The 18,694-nt window shown below is 48.8% G+C and overlaps 1 protein-coding gene across 1 annotated transcript in view; it reads left to right on the forward strand.

The window, feature by feature from the left end:
- The first annotated feature begins 3,669 nt into the window (after window positions 1-3,669).
- LOC144607264 (excitatory amino acid transporter 1-like) overlaps window positions 3,670-18,694 on the forward strand; it is an 80,131-nt gene continuing 65,106 nt past the window's right edge. The window contains exon 1 of the mRNA XM_078423985.1: window positions 3,670-3,753. Within this exon, the coding sequence (XP_078280111.1) occupies window positions 3,674-3,753 (80 nt within the window). The 5' untranslated portion in view covers window positions 3,670-3,673. The remainder of the gene's footprint in view (window positions 3,754-18,694) is intronic.

Below are 18,694 nucleotides of genomic sequence, written 5' to 3' on the forward strand. Positions count from 1 at the left end.
TCGTACCGCCAACCGACCTCGAGACCAGATCGGGTAAGACAGGTCCTACCCTCATCGCGGTTAACGGCAGCCCCATCCGCACGTATGGTACACGGACAATGTCCCTGGCTTTCGGCATCCGCACGTACGAATGGCCATTCATTATCGTGGACATCAGCCAGGCGATCCTAGGCGCAGATTTCCTCTGGGCCTTTTCACTAGTCCCCGATGTCCGCGGTAACGACCTTCGACCCTCCGCCAGCAGCGATGAGTCCGCCGCTCCGCCGGCCGCCACCCCACCCAGCCCGACTGTCCAGGCCGTCGTCGCGGCCCCCGACCCGTATGCTGAGGTCCTGGCAGAGTTTCCAGAGCTGCTCGTCCAACAGTTCGACGTCCCTTCTGCCTGGCACGGCGTAGTCCACCACATCCGCAACGAGGGCCCCCCCGTTTTCGCTCGGGCCAGGAGGTTACCGCCCGACAAGCTGGTGGTGGCGTGGGTAGAATTCAGGAAGATGGAAGAAATGGGCATTGTCCGTCAGTCCAACAGCCCGTGGGCCTCGCCGTTGCATATGGTCTCCAAACCATCTGGGGGGTGGAGACCATGCGGCGATTACCGGCGCCTCAATGCCGTCACCACGGCCGACCGCTACCCCATACCGCACCTCCAGGACTTCTCGTCTGGGCTGGAAGGTGCCGTGGTGTTCTCCAAGATCGATTTGGTGCAGGGCTACCACCAGATCCCTGTGCGTCCGGAGGACATACCAAAAACTGCCACGATCACTCCGTTCGTGTTGTTCGAATGGTTGCGCATGCCTTTCGGTTTAAAAAATGCGGCACAGGCCTTCCAGCGACTCATGGACCATGTTGGTCGAGATTTGCCTTTTGTGTTCATTTATTTAGATGATATCCTGGTCGCCAGCCCCTCGGAGCAGGAACACCTGGCCCACTTGCGGGCTGTATTCCAGCGGCTCCAACACCACGGGCTCATCATCCAACCCTCCAAGTGTCAATTTGGCCTCCATTCTCTTGATTTCTTAGGGCACCGAATCACCCCTGCCGGCGCCACCCCTTTGCCCGAGAAGGTTGAGGCTATCCGTGCATTCCCGCGGCCCACCACAGTGAAGGGTCTGCAAGAGTTCGTGGGCATGGTGAACTTCTACGATAGGTTCGTCCCGGCAGCAGCACGGGTCATGTGCCCGCTCTTCCAGTGCCTCGCGGGCAAACCTGTAGAGATAGTATGGTCCTCGGCCGCGGAGTCGGCCTTTGCAGCAGCTAAGGCGGCTTTGGCAGACGCCACCATGCTTGTCCACCCGAGCGCCTCCGCCCCCACGGCCCTGACGGTTGATGCGTCAGACGTGGTGGTGGGAGGGGTTTTGGAGCAGCAGGTCGGTGGCCTTTGGCAGCCCTTGGCATTTTTCAGCCGGCAACTGAGTTCGGCTGAGCTGAAATATAGCGCCTTTGACCGAGAGCTTCTGCCTCTCTACTTAGCTGTCCGTCACTTTAGGTATTTCCTAGAAGGCCGCCCGTTTGTGGCCTTTACGGACCATAAACCGTTGACTTTTGCTTTTTCCAAATTGTTCGACCCATGGTCGGCCCGCCAGCAGCGGCACCTGACTGCCATCTCTGAGTTTACCACCGATGTCCGTCATGTCGCGGGTAAGCTTAATGCCGTTGCTGACGCCCTGTCTCGGCCTGCTGTTTCCCCCATTTCAGCGGTGGACTGCGCAGTGGATCCCCAAGAGCTTGCGGAGGCACAGCTCCTGGCGGACACCGCCTCGACATACCAGTCCGCCACTTCAGGGTTGAAGTTGGCTCAGGTGGCCTGCGGGCCGGCGGGCACAAAAGTCTGGTGTGATGTTTCCCTTCCCCGTCCCCGGCCGGTGGTGCCGGCCTCCCTTCAGCGCCGGGTGTTTGATGCCATTCACGGGCTGGCGCACCCGTCCATCCGCTCCACCTCTGCCTTAGTGGCCGCTCGGTTTGTGTGGCATGGCCTGTGAAAGCAGGTAGCCGCTTGGGCCCGTTCCTGCGTTCCCTGCCAGACCGCTAAAGTTCAACGCCATGTCCAGCCCCTGGTACAAGAATTTGCGGTCCCAGCGGTCCGTTTTTTCCATATTCATGTGGATTTAGTTGGACCTTTACCTTCCTCCCGGGGCTACACCTATCTGCTCACGGTGGTGGATCGATTCACCCGGTGGCCGGAGGCTTTCCCATTGTCCGATACCTCCGCTGCCTCTTATGCCAGGGACAGGCAGCGTCTCTGGAGAGAAGGAATGGGTGACATTCTGGGTCGAGACCCTTCTCCAGACTGAGAGTCAGAGCTTCCCTCTCTCCTGACTCTCGGTCCGCAGAAGGGTCTCGATCCGGATCGTCACCCCGTTCCTCCCCATTAGATTTGTGCAAGGTTCTGGGAAGCGTGCAATTCAGGGCGAACAGACAAGGCAATCCTTGCCACAAACCCATCGCTGTGTGGAAAATATCCTCATCATTTCATTTGATGATAATTTCATAAGATCAATTTCCATCCTGGGATAAATAAAGTTCCATGGCATCGCATCGTAACTGAACGCCCACCCACATTTTTCCCAAATATTTCCCAAATAAATCGGGTAGATGCTACTTGAGAGGAAGCCAAGTCTGAAGAAGGGTCTCAACCCGAAACGCCACCCATTCCTTCTCTCCAGAGATGCTGCCTGTCCTCAGGGCCGTCTTAACGCATGGGCCTGATGGGCACTTGCCCGGGGGCCCACGAGCATAGGGGCCCCATGCTGATCTGTGTATGTTAAGTGACTTGCAATAAATAAATACTACTTTAAAAATGTAGGTTCAATAAGTGCTTTTTTCTTTCACGCCCGTCATCTATGTTTCAAATGTTACATCACTGTCATCGTCCGTCCTGAAAAGGGCACAAGCTTCCAGCGACAGTCAGTGGGAGCCATCACTTGTACAATAGATGATGGTGGTAGCAGAATTAGCTCAGGCCACTTCCAGTTTCCAGCCCCACTACGTGGATGCTTCTGCTATGGGTCCAGGCTGGGACTATCCCAACGTTTTAGAAACAGTTAGACTGGTACATGGATGGGACAGGTTTGGAGGGATATGGACCAAGCGCGGGCAGGTGGGACTAGTGTAGCTGGGACATGTTGGCCGGTGTGGGCAAGTTGGACTGAAGGGCCTGTTTCCACACTATCTCACTCTAAGACTCTATGACTCTATGTGTATCTTATCCAGCGCTTCCTTTAGCAGCTTAATTATTTGCTACAACAGATTGAATGAAAGGTTTTGTGACTGACTGGATCTTCTGATGGGCTTCTGACATCTGGTTGGGTTCTTGGTTCTTGGTCCTCCAAAATATTCCAAATGGAATTTAAACTGGAGGTGGAGTCTTCATCTCGGTACTTTTCTTCTCCGTTCGGAAGCCTGTCATGTATTGCTGTTATTGCTGGCACAGCCCCCACTCAGTTCAGGACTGTGTGAGACGTGGCAGTGTGTGTAAAAAAGAAACACATGGGACATTTTTTCAATTACGTTCGGGATTGCTGCCAAGTCGCTGACCTCCCTCTATCTGATCAAACCCGATGCTTACCTTCGTCAAAGTTTTGCTTTGAGTAGCCTGACAGAAAGGGAATGCTGAAGGGCTTATGTTCCACCCTCTCTCCTTTCAGCTGACCCATCCTCTGATGTTGTGTGTTGCATAATGAACGCCTGTGTGGACCGGCACAGTGTCATATTTCCGAGGAGTTTGGAAAGCTCGGCTGAGGGGCAGAGCCCAGATCCGTAAGTGTAACTTTGTGAACTCTGTGTATCGTGACTGTGAATGAGCGGCTGAGTGGATGAATCGCTTTGCGTTTGTGCCTCTTGTGATTCACTCAACTCACAGCACCTGGAGACTCCGGCACCTTAACTCCGCGTAACGACTTCAACTGCAGCAAATCAGTTACGTCAAAACCAAACAGCAAAAGTGACCAACTTTGCGGAAACATCACTCTTTCCCATTGATGTAAAGCAAATTAATTCCACAGTGAACCTATCTCTGATAAGCCATTGGCAATTAACAACTTTACGCCTCTCCAAAGAGAAGGAAATGCTGCTGGTGTAGGAAAAAAAAACCTGTAGATGCTGGTTAAAATCAGAGGCAGACACAAAATGCTGGAGTAACTCAGCGGGTTAGGCAGCATCGCTGGAGAGAAGGATATAGGAAAAGAACTACAGATGCTGGTTAAAATCCAGAGATGCTGCCTGAAATGCTGCTGGGGTTTCATTTTATTGCGAAAAAACCCCCACTTTCTTTGAACAATATTCAAGTATTTTAATTCAATTGTGTCAGTGCAGGACCTGACAGTGCTGGAAGAAGACTGAGACACGTCTCTTCTGGCCCAGTCGTGCATGCTGTCCAATGTTCAGATCAGTTTAGTTTATTGTCACATGTACCGAGCGAGGTGCAGTGAAAAGCTTTCTTGTTGCGTGGCTTCCAGTCAGCAGAAAAGACAACACACGATTACAATCGAGCCATTTACAGTGTACAGATACATGATAAGGGAATAACGTTCAGTGCAAGGTAAAGCCGGTAAAGTCCGATCAAGGACAGTCCGAGGGTCACCAAAGAGGTAGATAGTAGTTCAGCACTGCTCTCTGGTTGTGGTGGGATGGTAACAGTTGCCTGATAACAGCTGGGAAGAAACTGTCCCTGAATCTGGAGGTGTACGTAACCACACTTCTGTACCTCTTGCCTGATGGGAGAGGGGAGAAGATGGAGTGACCAGGGTGAGACTGGTCCTTGATTATGCTGCTGGCCTTGCCGAGACAGCGTGAGGTGTAGATGGAGTCAATGTCATTGGTGTGCTAGGGATACCTTCCAGGCCTACTATAACACCTTTGCTAAGTCTGTGATGCTCACTCGACACTGCCTGAGGTCATTAAAGTCAGGTCTTCTGGTGTGCTGCCAACAGTGTGTTGAGTGTTGGAGCATCCATTATGCGTTGATGGAGGTGGATTTGTCCAGACGTAGTGAGGATGTGGGGTATAATTACTGACTGTATGAAAACTTACCTGAGATTCTGAAGAATCTGAAGAAGGGTCTCGACCCGAAACGTCGCCCATTCCTTCTCTCCAGAGATTTCTTCATTCCAGAGCTGCTGCCTGTCCCGCTGTGTTACTCCAGCATTTTGTGTCTATCTGAGATTCAATCCATTGTGAACGGTTTTTCCTGAGACTTTTCTCAGCGCTGGAGAGTGAAGATGGGGAGGGGTTTGTCGTGGTTGGGAGGGGGGGGTAGTGGGGGAGCAGCGAGTTTGGAGGGAAGATGAGGAGAGTGAAGACCAAAGGATTCGAGGAAATTGGAAGAAAGAGGAGTTTGTGGAAGAAAAAAGAAGGGGCTGAGGCCTAACATGAAGATGGGGAGTAAGGGGTGGAGAGTGGGGGGGGTGGAGGGAGGATAGGGGGAGACACTGAACAAGATAGAGGCGATTCAGGGTGAAAAGAAGTCAAGGTAGATTGGAGCGTTTGAGGAGGTGGCAAGGCCATCTGTGTCTGAGCATGCCCACATGGGTACATGTTGGCAGGCTTCAGTAGGGTTGCCAACTTTCTCACTCTCAAATAAGGGACAAGGTGACGTCACCGCCCCGCGCCCCACGCGACCTCACCCAGCCAGCGGTCACCTGCTCTCGCTCCACCAATGGCAGCCGCCCGGGCCGGGACGCGGGTTGCTACGCAACCCCCGTTAGGCAGCGCCCGGGCCACCGGACCTACAGTGTCCGGACCTACACTGACCGGACCTACACTGACCGGACCTACAGTGTCCGGACCTCCACTGTCCGGGCCTACACTGTCCGGGCCTACACTGTCCGGGCCTACTCTGTCCGGGCCTACAGCGTCCGGGCCTACAGCGCTCCCCGGGCCTAATACGGGAAAAGGGCGGTCCAGTACAGGACAATCCAATTTAGCCCAATATACGGGATGTCCCGGCTAATACGGGATAGTTAGCAACCCTAGTCTTCAGTGTGTGAGTCTACATGTGTGAGTGTTAATGTCTTTGAACAGGTCTGCCATTATCATGCAGTTTCTTCCCGGCTGTTATCAGGCAACTGAATCATCCTATCGCTACCAGAAAGCAGTGCTGAACTACTATCTACCTCATTGGAGACCCTCGGACTATCTTTGATCGGACTTTACTGGTTTCACCTTGCACTAAACGTTATTCCCTTATCACGTATCTGTACACTGCAAATGGCTCGATTGTAATCATGTATTGTCTTTCCGCTGACTGGTGAGCACGCAACAAAAGCTTTTCACCGTACTTTAGTACACCTGGCAGTCAACTAAACTAAACTGTACTTATCCTTTGAGCTGGTCATAAGTTCACAAGTCATAGGAGCAGAATTAGGCCATTTGGCCCATCGGGTCTGCACTGTCATTTATTCATGGCTTCTGTGTGTCAATGTGACAATATCAATGCCAAAGTGTCTGGATGTGTAGGAAGGAACAGCAGATATTGGATTAAACCGAAGATAGACACACAATGCTGAAGTAACTCAGCGGAAACCATTGCCATGGAGGGCTGTGGAGGCCAAGTCAGTGGATATTTTTAAGGCAGAGATAGATAGATTCTTGATGAGAGCGGGTGTTAAGGATTACGGGGAGAAGGCAGGAGAATGGGGTTAGGCGGGGAAGATAGATCAGCCATGGTTGAACGGTGGAATAGACACGATGGGCCGAATAGCCTTATTCTGCTTCTACATCTTATGAACTTATGGAGTGGGTCAGACAGCATCTCTGGAGTAAAGGAATAGGTGCAGGAAAGAACTGCAGATGCTGGTTTACACTGAAGATAGACACAAAAAGATGGAGTAACTCAGAGGGTCAGACAGCATCTCTGGAGAAAAGGAATGGGTCTCAGGACCTGGCGGTGATGTTGATGTGGTATTCAGGTATGTCGCTGAAGGTCCTGATGCCTCACATCCCAAACTACATTTTGAAGCATGCAAATTGCCACTATTTAACCTTTAACCATGGGATTTAGTTTAGAGATACAGCACGGAAACAGACCCTTTCGGCCCACCGGGTCCGTGTCGACCAGCGATCCCCGCACATTAACACTATCTTACACACACTAGGGACAAGTTTTACATTTATACCAAGCCAATTAACCTACAAACCTGCACGTCTTTGGAGTGTGGGAGGAAACCGAAGATTTCGGAGAAAAACCCACGCAGGTCACAGGGAGAACGTACAAACTCAGTGCAGACAGCACCCGTGGTCGGGATCGAACCCGGGTCTCCGGCACTGCATTCGCTGTAATGCAGCAACTCTACCGCTGCGCCACCGTGCGAAGGCATACCCATCGCACATCAGCTGCCGGCAGTTTGTTTGTCTTTCTTCTTTCTTTGTCTATTTGTTAGTGTTAGATGTATGAAATAGACTATCTTTAGCTGTGTACATGTGGGGGGTGGTGGGGGGTGGGGGAAACCTTTAAAAAAATCTCTTCCTCAACAGAGATGCGACCCTTTCCGAGTCGTATCTCCGTTTGCGCTAAACAAAAAAAATTAACGCGGGGCCTTCCATCGCCCGCGAGGCCTTCCATCGGCCGGTGCGGCTCGGCCGCTGGACTTAACAGTGCCCAGTGCGGCTCGGCCGCGAGGCCTTCCATCGCCCGGTACGGCCGCAGGACGGTTCAGCGCCAGGTGCAGCTCGGCCGCGGGGCCTTCCATCGCCCGGCGCGGCTCGGCCGCGGGACCTAACATCGCTGGTGCGGCTCGGCCGCGGGGCCTTCCATCGCCCGGCGCGGTTCGGGCGCGGGACCTAACATCGCCCGGCGCGGCCGCGGGATGTTTCAGCGCCCGGTGCGGCTCGGTCGTGGGGACTTGGGCGTGGGGAAGAGAGCGGAAGTTTTGTTGCCTCCATCACAGTGAGGGGGTGTTTGGAGTCACTGTGATGGATGTTTGTGTTGGGGTTATGTGTCTTGTGTTTCTTTTTTTTGTGTGACTGCTGGTAACGTAATTTCGTTCGGTACCTCGGTACCGAATGACAAATAAAGCTCTGTATTCTGTATTCTGTATTCTGCCTCATGGGTTTGCCAGAGTAAGCTTCGGTCCAGCCGCAAGGAGGTCAATGATGACTGAAGATCAAACTCCACCACATGGACATTAGCACAAGTGTAGGAAGGAACTGCAGATGCTCGTTTAAACCGAAGATAGACCCAAAGTGCTGGAGTAACTCAGACGGGATGGGCGGGCATCGCTGGAGAGAAGGGATGGGTGACGCTTCGGGTCAAGACCCTTCTTCAGACTGTACATACATTCATAGACATGAACATAAGAAACCGTCTGAGCATTTGAGTTCACACATCCACATTGGTGGGCTCAGGCACTCCTTGCTCCCTTCTTCAACTATGTCCCCACTCATCCTTTGTCCCTTCTCGACTCTTCTCATCTCCAACCATAGAAACGCAGAAACATAGAAAATAGGTGCAGGAGGAGGCCATTAGGCCCTTCGAGCCAGCACCGCCATTCACTGTGATCATGGCTGATCATCCACAATCAGTAACCTGTGCCTGCCTTCCCCCCATATCCCTTGATTCCACTAGCCCCTAGAGCTCTATCTAACTCTCTTTTAAATTCATCCAGTGAATTGGCCTCCACTGCCCTCTGTGGCAGAAAATTCCACAAATTCACAACTCTCTGGGTGAAAAAGTTTTTTCTCACCTCAATTTTAAATGGCCTCCCCTTTATTCTTAGATTGTGGCTCCTGGTTCTGGACTCCTCCAACATTGGGAACATTTTTCCTGCATCTAGCTTGTCCAGTCCTTTTACAGTTTTGTACGTCTCTATAAGATCCCCTCTCATCCTTCTAAACTCCAGTGAATACAAGCCCAGTCTTTCCAATCTTTCCTCATAAGACAGTCCCGGGATTAACCTGGTGAACCTCCGCTGCACTGCCTCAATAGCAAGGATGTCCTTCCTCAAATTAGGAGACCAAAACTGCACACAATACTTCAGATGTGGTCTCACCAGGGCCTTGTACACGGTTCTCCCACCTCTTCAATGTCCCTTCCACCAGATCTCCTCATCTCCTCATCTCCTTCAGGAAATCAATGGATATTGGTCAGCGCGAGAAAATAGCCCGTGGGCAAAAGATCCGCCACGATCTTATTGAAAGCGTTTGAGTTGAGTTTAGTTTACTGCCACATGTACCGTAGAGATTTGAAGGCGCTCGACATCAATGTGGAGACCTGGGAGAGCCTTGCAGCTGACCGCACGAGGTGGAGAGGTACCCTGAACCAACATCTTAAAACGGGGGAAGAGAAACTGATGAACGCAGAGGCAGACAAGCGGGCACGCAGAAAGGAGCGCAGTAACTTCAACAGGCCAGAGACCACACACAAATGTGACCTTTGCGACAGAGACTGTCACTCCCGCATTGGTCTCTTCAGCCACAAGCGACGCTGCTGTAGCCGAGGTGTGGAGCAAGCAGCCAACTAGGATGCATCACCCATGGTCAGCCATGACCGAGGGGGCCTAAGATGAAGATGTAAGAAGAAGAAGATGTACTGAGGTACAGTGAAAAGCTCTTGTCGCATGCTCACCAGTCAGCAGAAAGACAATGCATGATTACAATCGAGCCGTCCACAGTGTACAAATACATGATGAAAGGATTAACATTGACTAAATAACGTTTAGTGCAAGATAATGTCCAGTAAGGTCTGATAGTTGAAGTAAGATATTCCGCTGTCGGAATAGAGGTTTAAAAGAGTGGAGCGGTTGTAAGGCCTGGTGGCAGATCCACTTCTGTGACCAGCACACACAGAGTGGCCTGGCTTGGGCGCCATCTTGGAATGATGCAGGGAGCACTTTTGAGAGGCTGCGTTTCCAACTCTCACTCCTCCACCTTCTGGCGTGGATTTCCAATTATTGATTTTACTTCAGATCGGGAAACCGGAGTTTCTGTTGTTGACAAGATTAGCTTCTTTGAACGAGGCCCAGGAACACCCACTTCATTCACACTGCCCCATGTTGGAGCAAAAGGATTCATGGCACCCCAGACCTCCATGTGGTAGTAATGTCTCATTGTTCATAAGGTCATACGGTTAAAAGGAATAGGAGTAGATTTAGGCCATTCGGCCCATCAAGTCTACACCGTCATTCAATCATGGCTGATCGATCTCACCCTCCTAACCCCATTCTCCTGCCTTCTCCCCATAACCCCTGACACCTGTACAAATAAAGAATGTATCTATCTCTGCCTTAAAAATATCCAGTGAATTGGCCTCCACAGCCTTCTGTGGCAAAGAAGAAGGGTCTCGACCCGAAACGTCACCTATTCCTTCTCTCCAGAGATGCTGCCTGCCCCGCTGAGTTACTCCAGCATTTTTGTGTCTACCTTCGATTTAAACCAGCACCTGCAGTTCTTTCCTGCACATAATTAATAACTAGTTCGTTCAAGGCGTTGTCCGTCACTCCTGTGACATTTCATAGATAACTCTTAGATTTAGAAACCCCTGGTCATTCAGTTCAACTTGAATCCCCAGAGAGAGCATGGACCCTACATGATTCCCATTCATTATCCATGGTCATGTTGCCAGGCTGCTAATGGGATTGTTTCTACTTTCACGGTAACAGAATGTAAAGAGGCTTGTAATGGGTTTGTTTGTGGCTTTCTTCATGGGTAACACAATGGAGTATTGTACCTTCATCTGCCACAATGACTCGGAAATATCAAACTCGGCTCTTTCAATGCGGATCAATTTCAATTGATTCCCTTTAGTCTTGTTCAGTTCCCGGGGTGCCCGACTCTCCACAAACGAGAAGAGTTGAACCCGCGGAGTATCACAAAGAGGAGTAACATGATTCTTCATGTGTCTGAGTCAACCCATTCTTTCAAAGCGCCTTGATGAAGTTCTCACCAGTAATTTGCATCCTAGATTCTGACATGTTTGCAGGATTCTCTCTGCTCTCGCCAGCAAAATCAAAACAGTTCACAAATACAGGTGAAACACCACCACAAATCAGGGACTAAACAGTGAATCGGAGCATTACAATCAACTTACTGGAATGTCAGCATTCATCACCAATCATGCCTCAATCTAGCCCTCACTGAGGGAGTATAGATTACTACAAAGGGTAGCAAGTATAAAAATGGTTATACAACACCAAGTTTACAACCTAAAACAGAGTCAACAGAGAAAAAACAACTAGAAAACATCTCCATTGCTGTGTAGAGGAAAGAATAGACACCCCAGACAAAAGAAGAAGACAGGGCAGTTTGAAGAGGAGGCAAAGTGGCAGAGTACAAAACGGCCCGCAAGATGAAATACTAATATTGTATCATTGAATTCTCCACTCCTAATTATAAACTTTTCTCACTTCACCTTTTGACAAAAAAAACGGCACTGTGGCGCAGCGGTAGAGTTGCCGCCTTACAGCGAATGCAGCGCCAGAGACCCGGGTTCCATCCTGACTACGGGCGCTGTCTGTACGGAGTTTGTACGTTCTCCCCGTGACCAGCATGGGTTTTCTCCGAGATCTACGGTTTCCTCCCACACTCCAAAGACGTGCAGGTTTGTAGGTTAATTTGGTAAATGTAAAGATTGTCCCTAGTGTGTGTAGGATAGTGTTACTAAGCGGGGATCACTGGTCGGAGCGGATCTGGTGGGCCGAAGGGCCTGTTTCCACGCTGTATCTCTAAACTAAACTAAAAGCATACAACTGTTTGTTCAATTCAGTTCAGCCTAGTTTATTGTCACGTGTGCCAAGGTACAGTGAACAGCTTTTGTTGTGTGCTAACCAGCCAGCAAAGACAATACATGATTACAATCGATCAATTGATAGTGTGTCGATACATGATAAGGGAATAACGTTTAGTGCAAGGTAAAGCCAGCAAAGTGCGATCAATGATAGTCCGAGGGTCACCAAAGGGGTAGATAGTAGCTCTTGCCTTGCACACATTGTCTAATACTGTAGCTGGGGGGAAAAAGTGCCGATTTCTAATTACAGATTTTATTTTAGACAATAGACAATAGGTGCAGGAGTAGGCCATTCGGCCCTTCGAGCCTGTACGCACCGCCATTCAATGTGATCATGGCTCATCATTCTCAATCAGTACCCCGTTCCTGCCTTCTCCCCATACCCCCATACGTCTTTTATTTAAGACGTGCGGAAATGAAAGCTTGTGGTTCTATCAGATTGTTTGCTCCTGTGAAGGTAATGCAGAGACGTCCACTTCATTTACATCGCTGCCTGTTGTGAGCCAAGGCACCTCAGGCCTCCCATTAATAATGAATTAATGAGCGGAGAGGTCTGCTGCTCCTGTGACATTTTACAGCAGATGCCCAGGTTTTGGAAATCGTTGTCACAGAAACATAGAAAATAGGTGCAGGAGTAGGCCATTCGGCCCTTTGAGTCAGCATCGCCATTCAACATGATCATCCAAAATCAGTACCCCGTTCCTGCTTTCTCCCCATATCCCTCGATTCCGTTCGCCCCAAGAGCTAAATCTATCTCTCTCTTGAAAACATCCAGTGAATTGGCCTCCATTGCCTTCTGTGGCAGAGAATTCCACAGATTCACAACTCTCTGGGTAAAAAGGTTTTTTCTCATCTCAGTCCTAAATGGCCGACCCCTTATTCTTAAACTGTGTGACCCCTGGTTCTGGACTCCCCCAACATCGGGAACATTTTTCCTGCATCTAGCCTGTCCAATCCCTTAAGAATTTTATATGTTTCCAAAAGATCCCCTCTCATCCTTCTAAATTCCAGCGGATACAATAGACAATAGACAATAGGTGCAGGAGTAGGCCATTCGGCCCTTCGATCCAGCACCACCATTCAATGTGATCATGGCTGATCATTCTCAATCAGCACCCCGTTCCTGCCTTCTCCCCATACCCCCTGACTCCACTATCCTTAAGAGCTCTATCCAGCTCTCTCTTGAATGCATTCAGAGAATTGGCCTCCACTGCTTTCTGAGGCAGTGAATTCCACAGATTTACAACTCTCTGATTGAAAACGTTTTTCCTCATCTTCGTTCTAAATGGCCTACCCCTTATTCTTAAACTGTGGCCCCTGGTTCTGGACTCCCCCAACATTGGGAACATGTTTCCTGCCTCTAACGTGTCCAACCCCTTAATATATCTTATATGTTTCGATAACATGGGATACAAGCCCAGTCAACCCATTCTTTCATCATACGTCAGTCCTGCCATCCGGGGAATTAACCTGGTGAACCTACGTTCAGTTCAGTTCAACTTTAATCCTTAGGTTGAGCGGGTAACTACTCAATCTCCCCCTCCCCCCCCCCCCCCTCACTCATTATCCCAGTTCATGCTACCAGGGCTGCTAATGGGGTTGTATCTTTCTTCAGAGTAAGAACATGCAGAGAGGCTCCTGATGGGTTTGTTGCTTTTTTCCACAGCAGCACAATGCCCATTGTAAGCCCGGTAGCTCACAAAACGCTCGGAGATATCAAACTATGCGGCCTCAATGCAGATCAATTTTCAATTGATTCACTTTGGTCTCATTTAGCTGTGGAGGTGGCCATCTCTTGAACAAATGTGAAGTCGAATCAAACCCGTATCACAATGGGCTGAAACGCGATTCTCTGTGTCTGAGTCGATCTATTCTTCAGCCATGGTGATGGGGCTCTCACCAGCAGTTCACCTTACCAGCCTCTGACATGTTCACAGGCTTCTCCTTTCTCTCACCTGCAAAATTAAAACTGTAACAAATACGGGTGAAACAGGGAACATTACAGCGTTTAACTGTTATAAAACTGCATTCGAGCAGCTCGCATGTTGGCGCAGCTCGCATCTGTCATCGAATCTTGCCTCCATCTGGAGCTCCCTGAGGGAGTACAGGGTAGACAATAGACAATAGACAATAGGTGCAGGAGGAGGCCATTCAGCCCTTTGAGCCAGCACCGCCATTCCCCGTGATCATGGCTGATCATCCACAATCAGTAGCCCGTCCCTGCCTTCTCCCCATATCCCTTGACTCCTCTATCTTGAAGAGCTCTATCTAACTTTCTCTTGAAAGCATCCAGAGAATCGGCCTCCACTACCTTCTGAGGCAGAGAATTCCACAGATTCACAACTCTCTGGATGAAAATATGTTTTTCCTCATCTCTGTTCTAAATGGCCTACCCCTTATTCTTAAACTGTGGCTGTGACAGTAGGCTTGCCAACTGTCCCGTTTTAGCCGGGCCATCCCGTATTTTAGGCTACGTTAGTTTGTCCGGTATGGGACCACCCTTGTCCCGTATTAGTAGTTGGGTTGCCAACTTCCTCACTCCCAAATAAGGGACAAAGTGTGACGTCACCGCCCCGCACCCCCACGTGACCTCACCCAGCCAGCGGACACATGCCCCCGCTCCACCAATGGCGGCCTAAGTACAGGTGACCATGAAACAACAAACACAAAGATACTTACCAGAGACAAAGTGCAGAACCAAAAAAGGCATCAAGGGTCAAGAGTGTTTTATTGCCATATGTCCCGAAACACAACAATGAAATTCAAACGCAGCAGCACAACAGAATATGTGAACGTAGTATTCTGTGAAACCCATAAAATAAACAACAAAAAAGGACGGGAGATATGTAATATATAATACATAATGATATTTAATATGGGTATATATATATATTAATTTAATTTAATTTTAATTTAATTTAATTTTAATTTTATTTGTCATATGTAGGTTGGTACAAGGTCGACGGTACAATGAAATGTATTTGACAAGACAACGGGTCACCTCAGCAGTAATATTCCAAGGATAAATAAGATTAAAAAGACCTTAGTAAGATAAAAAAAGACAATATTAAAAATAATCAACATATATGATTTGAAATGTGTTTATGAGTTCAGAAGCCTGATGGCCTGATGGTAGAAACTGTTCTTAAGTCTGGTGTTACGCGCGTCCATCTTGTTGGTGCGAGTGAGGAGAGGCCGTGCATGACTCTCTGGTGACGTCAGACGCACAGCACGTTAAAAAAAATGTGTTTAGAAATGAAAGTCTTAACTTTAAAATGTCTCTAACTTAAAGAATATACGACCAATGTAAATAAAACTTGTTATAAATAGTCGCCAGGACTGTGGTGATTAAGGTGGCGCTGAAATTGTGGCGCTGTGGTTGACAGTTTTGGCTGCAGGTCCACTTGTCTCTCAGAGAAATATACATACATACCAATATATTTATATATATCTGCATGAATTGTTGGGGGGGGGGGGGGGGGGGGGGGCAGCGCAAGTAGTAGAGGTGAATCGGACAGTGCCCTAGCTTATGGAAGGACTATTCAGAATCCTGATAACAGATGGGGATCTGCCCAAAAAGAGCAGGGAGAAGAAGGAATGACTAGGTTAATTCCCGGAATGGCGGGACTGTCGTATGTTGAAAGGCTGGAGCGATTGGGCTTGTATACACTGGAATTTAGAAGGATGAGGGGGGATCTTATTGAAACATATAAGATAATTAGGGGATTGGACACATTAGAGGCAGGAAACATGTTCCCAATGTTGGGGGAGTCCAGAACAAGGGGCCACAGTTTAAGAATAAGGGGTAGGCCATTTAGAACGGAGATGAGGAAGAACTTTTTCAGTCAGAGAGTGGTGAAGGTGTGGAATTCTCTGCCTCAGAAGGCAGTGGAGGCCAGTTCGTTGGATGCTTTCAAGAGAGAGCTGGATAGAGCTCTTAAGGATAGCGGAGTGAGGGGGTATGGGGAGAAGGCAGGAACGGGGTACTGATTGAGAGTGATCAGCCATGATCGCATTGAATGGCAGTGCTGGCTCGAAGGGCTGAATGGCCTACTCCTGCACCTATTGTCTATTGTCTATTGTCTATATAGGGTGATACAAGTCTCTGATTACGTTGGCTGCTTTTCCGAGGTTGCGTGAAGTGCACATGGAGTCAGAGGCGGAAAGCCTGGTTTGCGTGACGGACTGGGCTATATCCCCACCTCACTGCAATTTCTTGCAGACTTGGATAGTTCCCAAACCAGTAAAACCTTTTAATGACATTGCTAACAGTAAATAGTGTAATAACAAGTAACTGCAAATGCTGATTTACCAAAGAAAGATTTTTTTTAAATGCTGAAGTAACCCAGTGAGTCAAGCATCTCAAGAGAATATGGATAGGTGACTTTTCAGATCAATACCCTCGTGCAGTAAAATAGTATAGATAGAAACAGAAAATTGAGAAACGGCATTAACAAATTGGGAGTGATGAAAACGATGACAATGGAGTTCAGCATTGAATGTGGAGTCATCCATTTTGGATTCTAATTAAACACCACAGATTTTTTTTCCAAGAAGACAAGAACTATGGACGAGCAAGAATCTAACTGAAGAACCCTTTGTGGAAAGGCAAAATATATAAAAAGGTCAAATGGATTTTTGCCATAACATCAAGGATACAACTCTAAAATTAATGCGTGCACTCTCTTCTAGATTATTCTGTTCAGTGCCGGTAAATAAACCAGGAAGGAAATATGACCTTGGAGTGGCATAAAATGCTAATTAGCAACGATGATTTGGGACTATAGTGGATAGTTGTGTCGGCTAGGCCTGTATTCCTGAAACTTTAGATATTATCTATATTCAGCATTAAAACTGATTGAAGAACTAACAAAGAGAAGCTATCTGCTCTGTCATGGAAGAGCAAAGAATATTGGACGTATCTTTTGATAGCGTTTTATCTGTCTGTGGATGATGTCAGTAAGCACATTTCTCTTTATGACAGTGGAAATGTGCAGTTGTCTGCCTTGTGAACGGAGGTTTTGTCAGTTGTTTAGTCAGTGAAAATTAAGATTTTTGTTAAAAGTAATGAATTTAAGGAATATAGAAAAGAGTTAAGTACAAGGATAGGTGGTAACAAGGGAGGGGGTAGAATGAAAAAAAGGATTACACTTATTATTGTTTATACTTTTAGTATTGTTATAAAGGTTTAATCTAACACCACAAAACCCTCCCAAAGTGTGGCAATTATCAGGTGGTGTCTCAAGGGAGCATTTTCATCAGTTTTAATCAGTACTTTTTTAAACAAACCAAATCTCAGAACATTGCTCAATCCCAACAGAAATAATTTTGAAAAATGGCCCAATGTTACAAATGTATATATGAACAGGTGTCCAAGAATGCAAATACATAATTTCTGCAAAGAACACATGCAGCACATAAAAACTAGCCAATCAGTCCTGATGAGGTGCCACGGATGCTGAATTCATACAATAGTCTGTTTTTTTCTCTCTAAATTACATCACCCACAGTCTCTTGTGACTCCAACTGGCCACTACATTTTAAGTTCGTGAACAGAATTCAGCACTTGCAAAATTTAACTTGGAGCAAATGAAACGATATAGGGTTAGTGAGGGCGAGTTGTAAAGAGATAATATCATGGCTGATCTATCATTGAATTGTAGAGTAGGCAGGAGATGCCAAATTATTATTTTTTAATTGTTCTGTACATACAAGTGTTCGGGCCTCCAATGAGAACAAGATGCAATTTATCTTACATCCTCCGCACTCTCCTGCCTAAGTACAGCCAAGGTTAAAAGAAAAACAAAGAGAGAGACAAACACAGGGAACTGCAGATGTTGGAAATTTTGAGTTGCGCTTAAAAGTGCTGGACGAACTATGTGGTTTAGGCAGCATCTTTGGAGGGAATTCCTTCCCAACTTCCCACTGAATTGCCCCAGCACTTATGTGTTGTGTTCAAGGTAAAACAAACGTCACCCTTACCTTGAGCTGGAATATGGCGTTTGCCCATGGAGAGGAGAAAGACATCCCTGCTCACGCCATGCACTTAAACGTGAATGTCCCACTTTCCCCACCCACCCACCGCAAGGTCTCTACTCCCCACCCACCCACAGCAAGGTCTCTACTCCCCACCCACCCACAGCAAGTTCTCTACTCCCCACCCACCCACAGCAAGGTCTCTACTCCCCACCCACCCACAGCAAGGTCTCTACTCCCCACCCACCCACCCACAGCAAGGTCTCTACTCCCCACCCACAGCAAGGTCTCTACTCCCCACCCACCCACAGCAAGGTCTCTACTCCCCACCCACAGCAAGGTCTCTACTCCCCACCCACCCACAGCAAGGTCTCTACTCCCCACCCACCCACCCACAGCAAGGTCTCTACTCCCCACCCACAGCAAGGTCTCTACTCCCCACCCACCCACAGCAAGGTCTCTACTCCCCACCCACAGCAAGGTCTCTACTCCCCACCCACCCACAGCAAGGTCTCTACTCCCCACCCACAGCAAGGTCTCTACTCCCCACCCACCCACAGCAAGGTCTCTACTCCCCACCCACCCACAGCAAGGTCTCTACTCCCCACCCACCCACCCACAGCAAGGTCTCTACTCCCCACCCACAGCAAAGTCTCTACTCCCCACCCACCCACAGCAAGGTCTCTACTCCCCACCCACAGCAAGGTCTCTACTCCCCACCCACCCACAGCAAGGTCTCTACTCCCCACCCACCCACCCACAGCAAGGTCTCTACTCCCCACCCACAGCAAGGTCTCTACTCCCCACCCACCCACAGCAAGGTCTCTACTCCCCACCCACAGCAAGGTCTCTACTCCCCACCCACCCACAGCAAGGTCTCTACTCCCCACCCACCCACAGCAAGGTCTCTACTCCCCACCCACAGCAAGGTCTCTACTCCCCACCCACCCACAGCAAGGTCTCTACTCCCCACCCACAGCAAGGTCTCTACTCCCCACCCACCCA

This window comes from Rhinoraja longicauda, chromosome 28, assembly GCF_053455715.1.
Source record: "Rhinoraja longicauda isolate Sanriku21f chromosome 28, sRhiLon1.1, whole genome shotgun sequence".
Taxonomy (NCBI): Eukaryota; Metazoa; Chordata; class Chondrichthyes; order Rajiformes; family Arhynchobatidae; genus Rhinoraja; species Rhinoraja longicauda.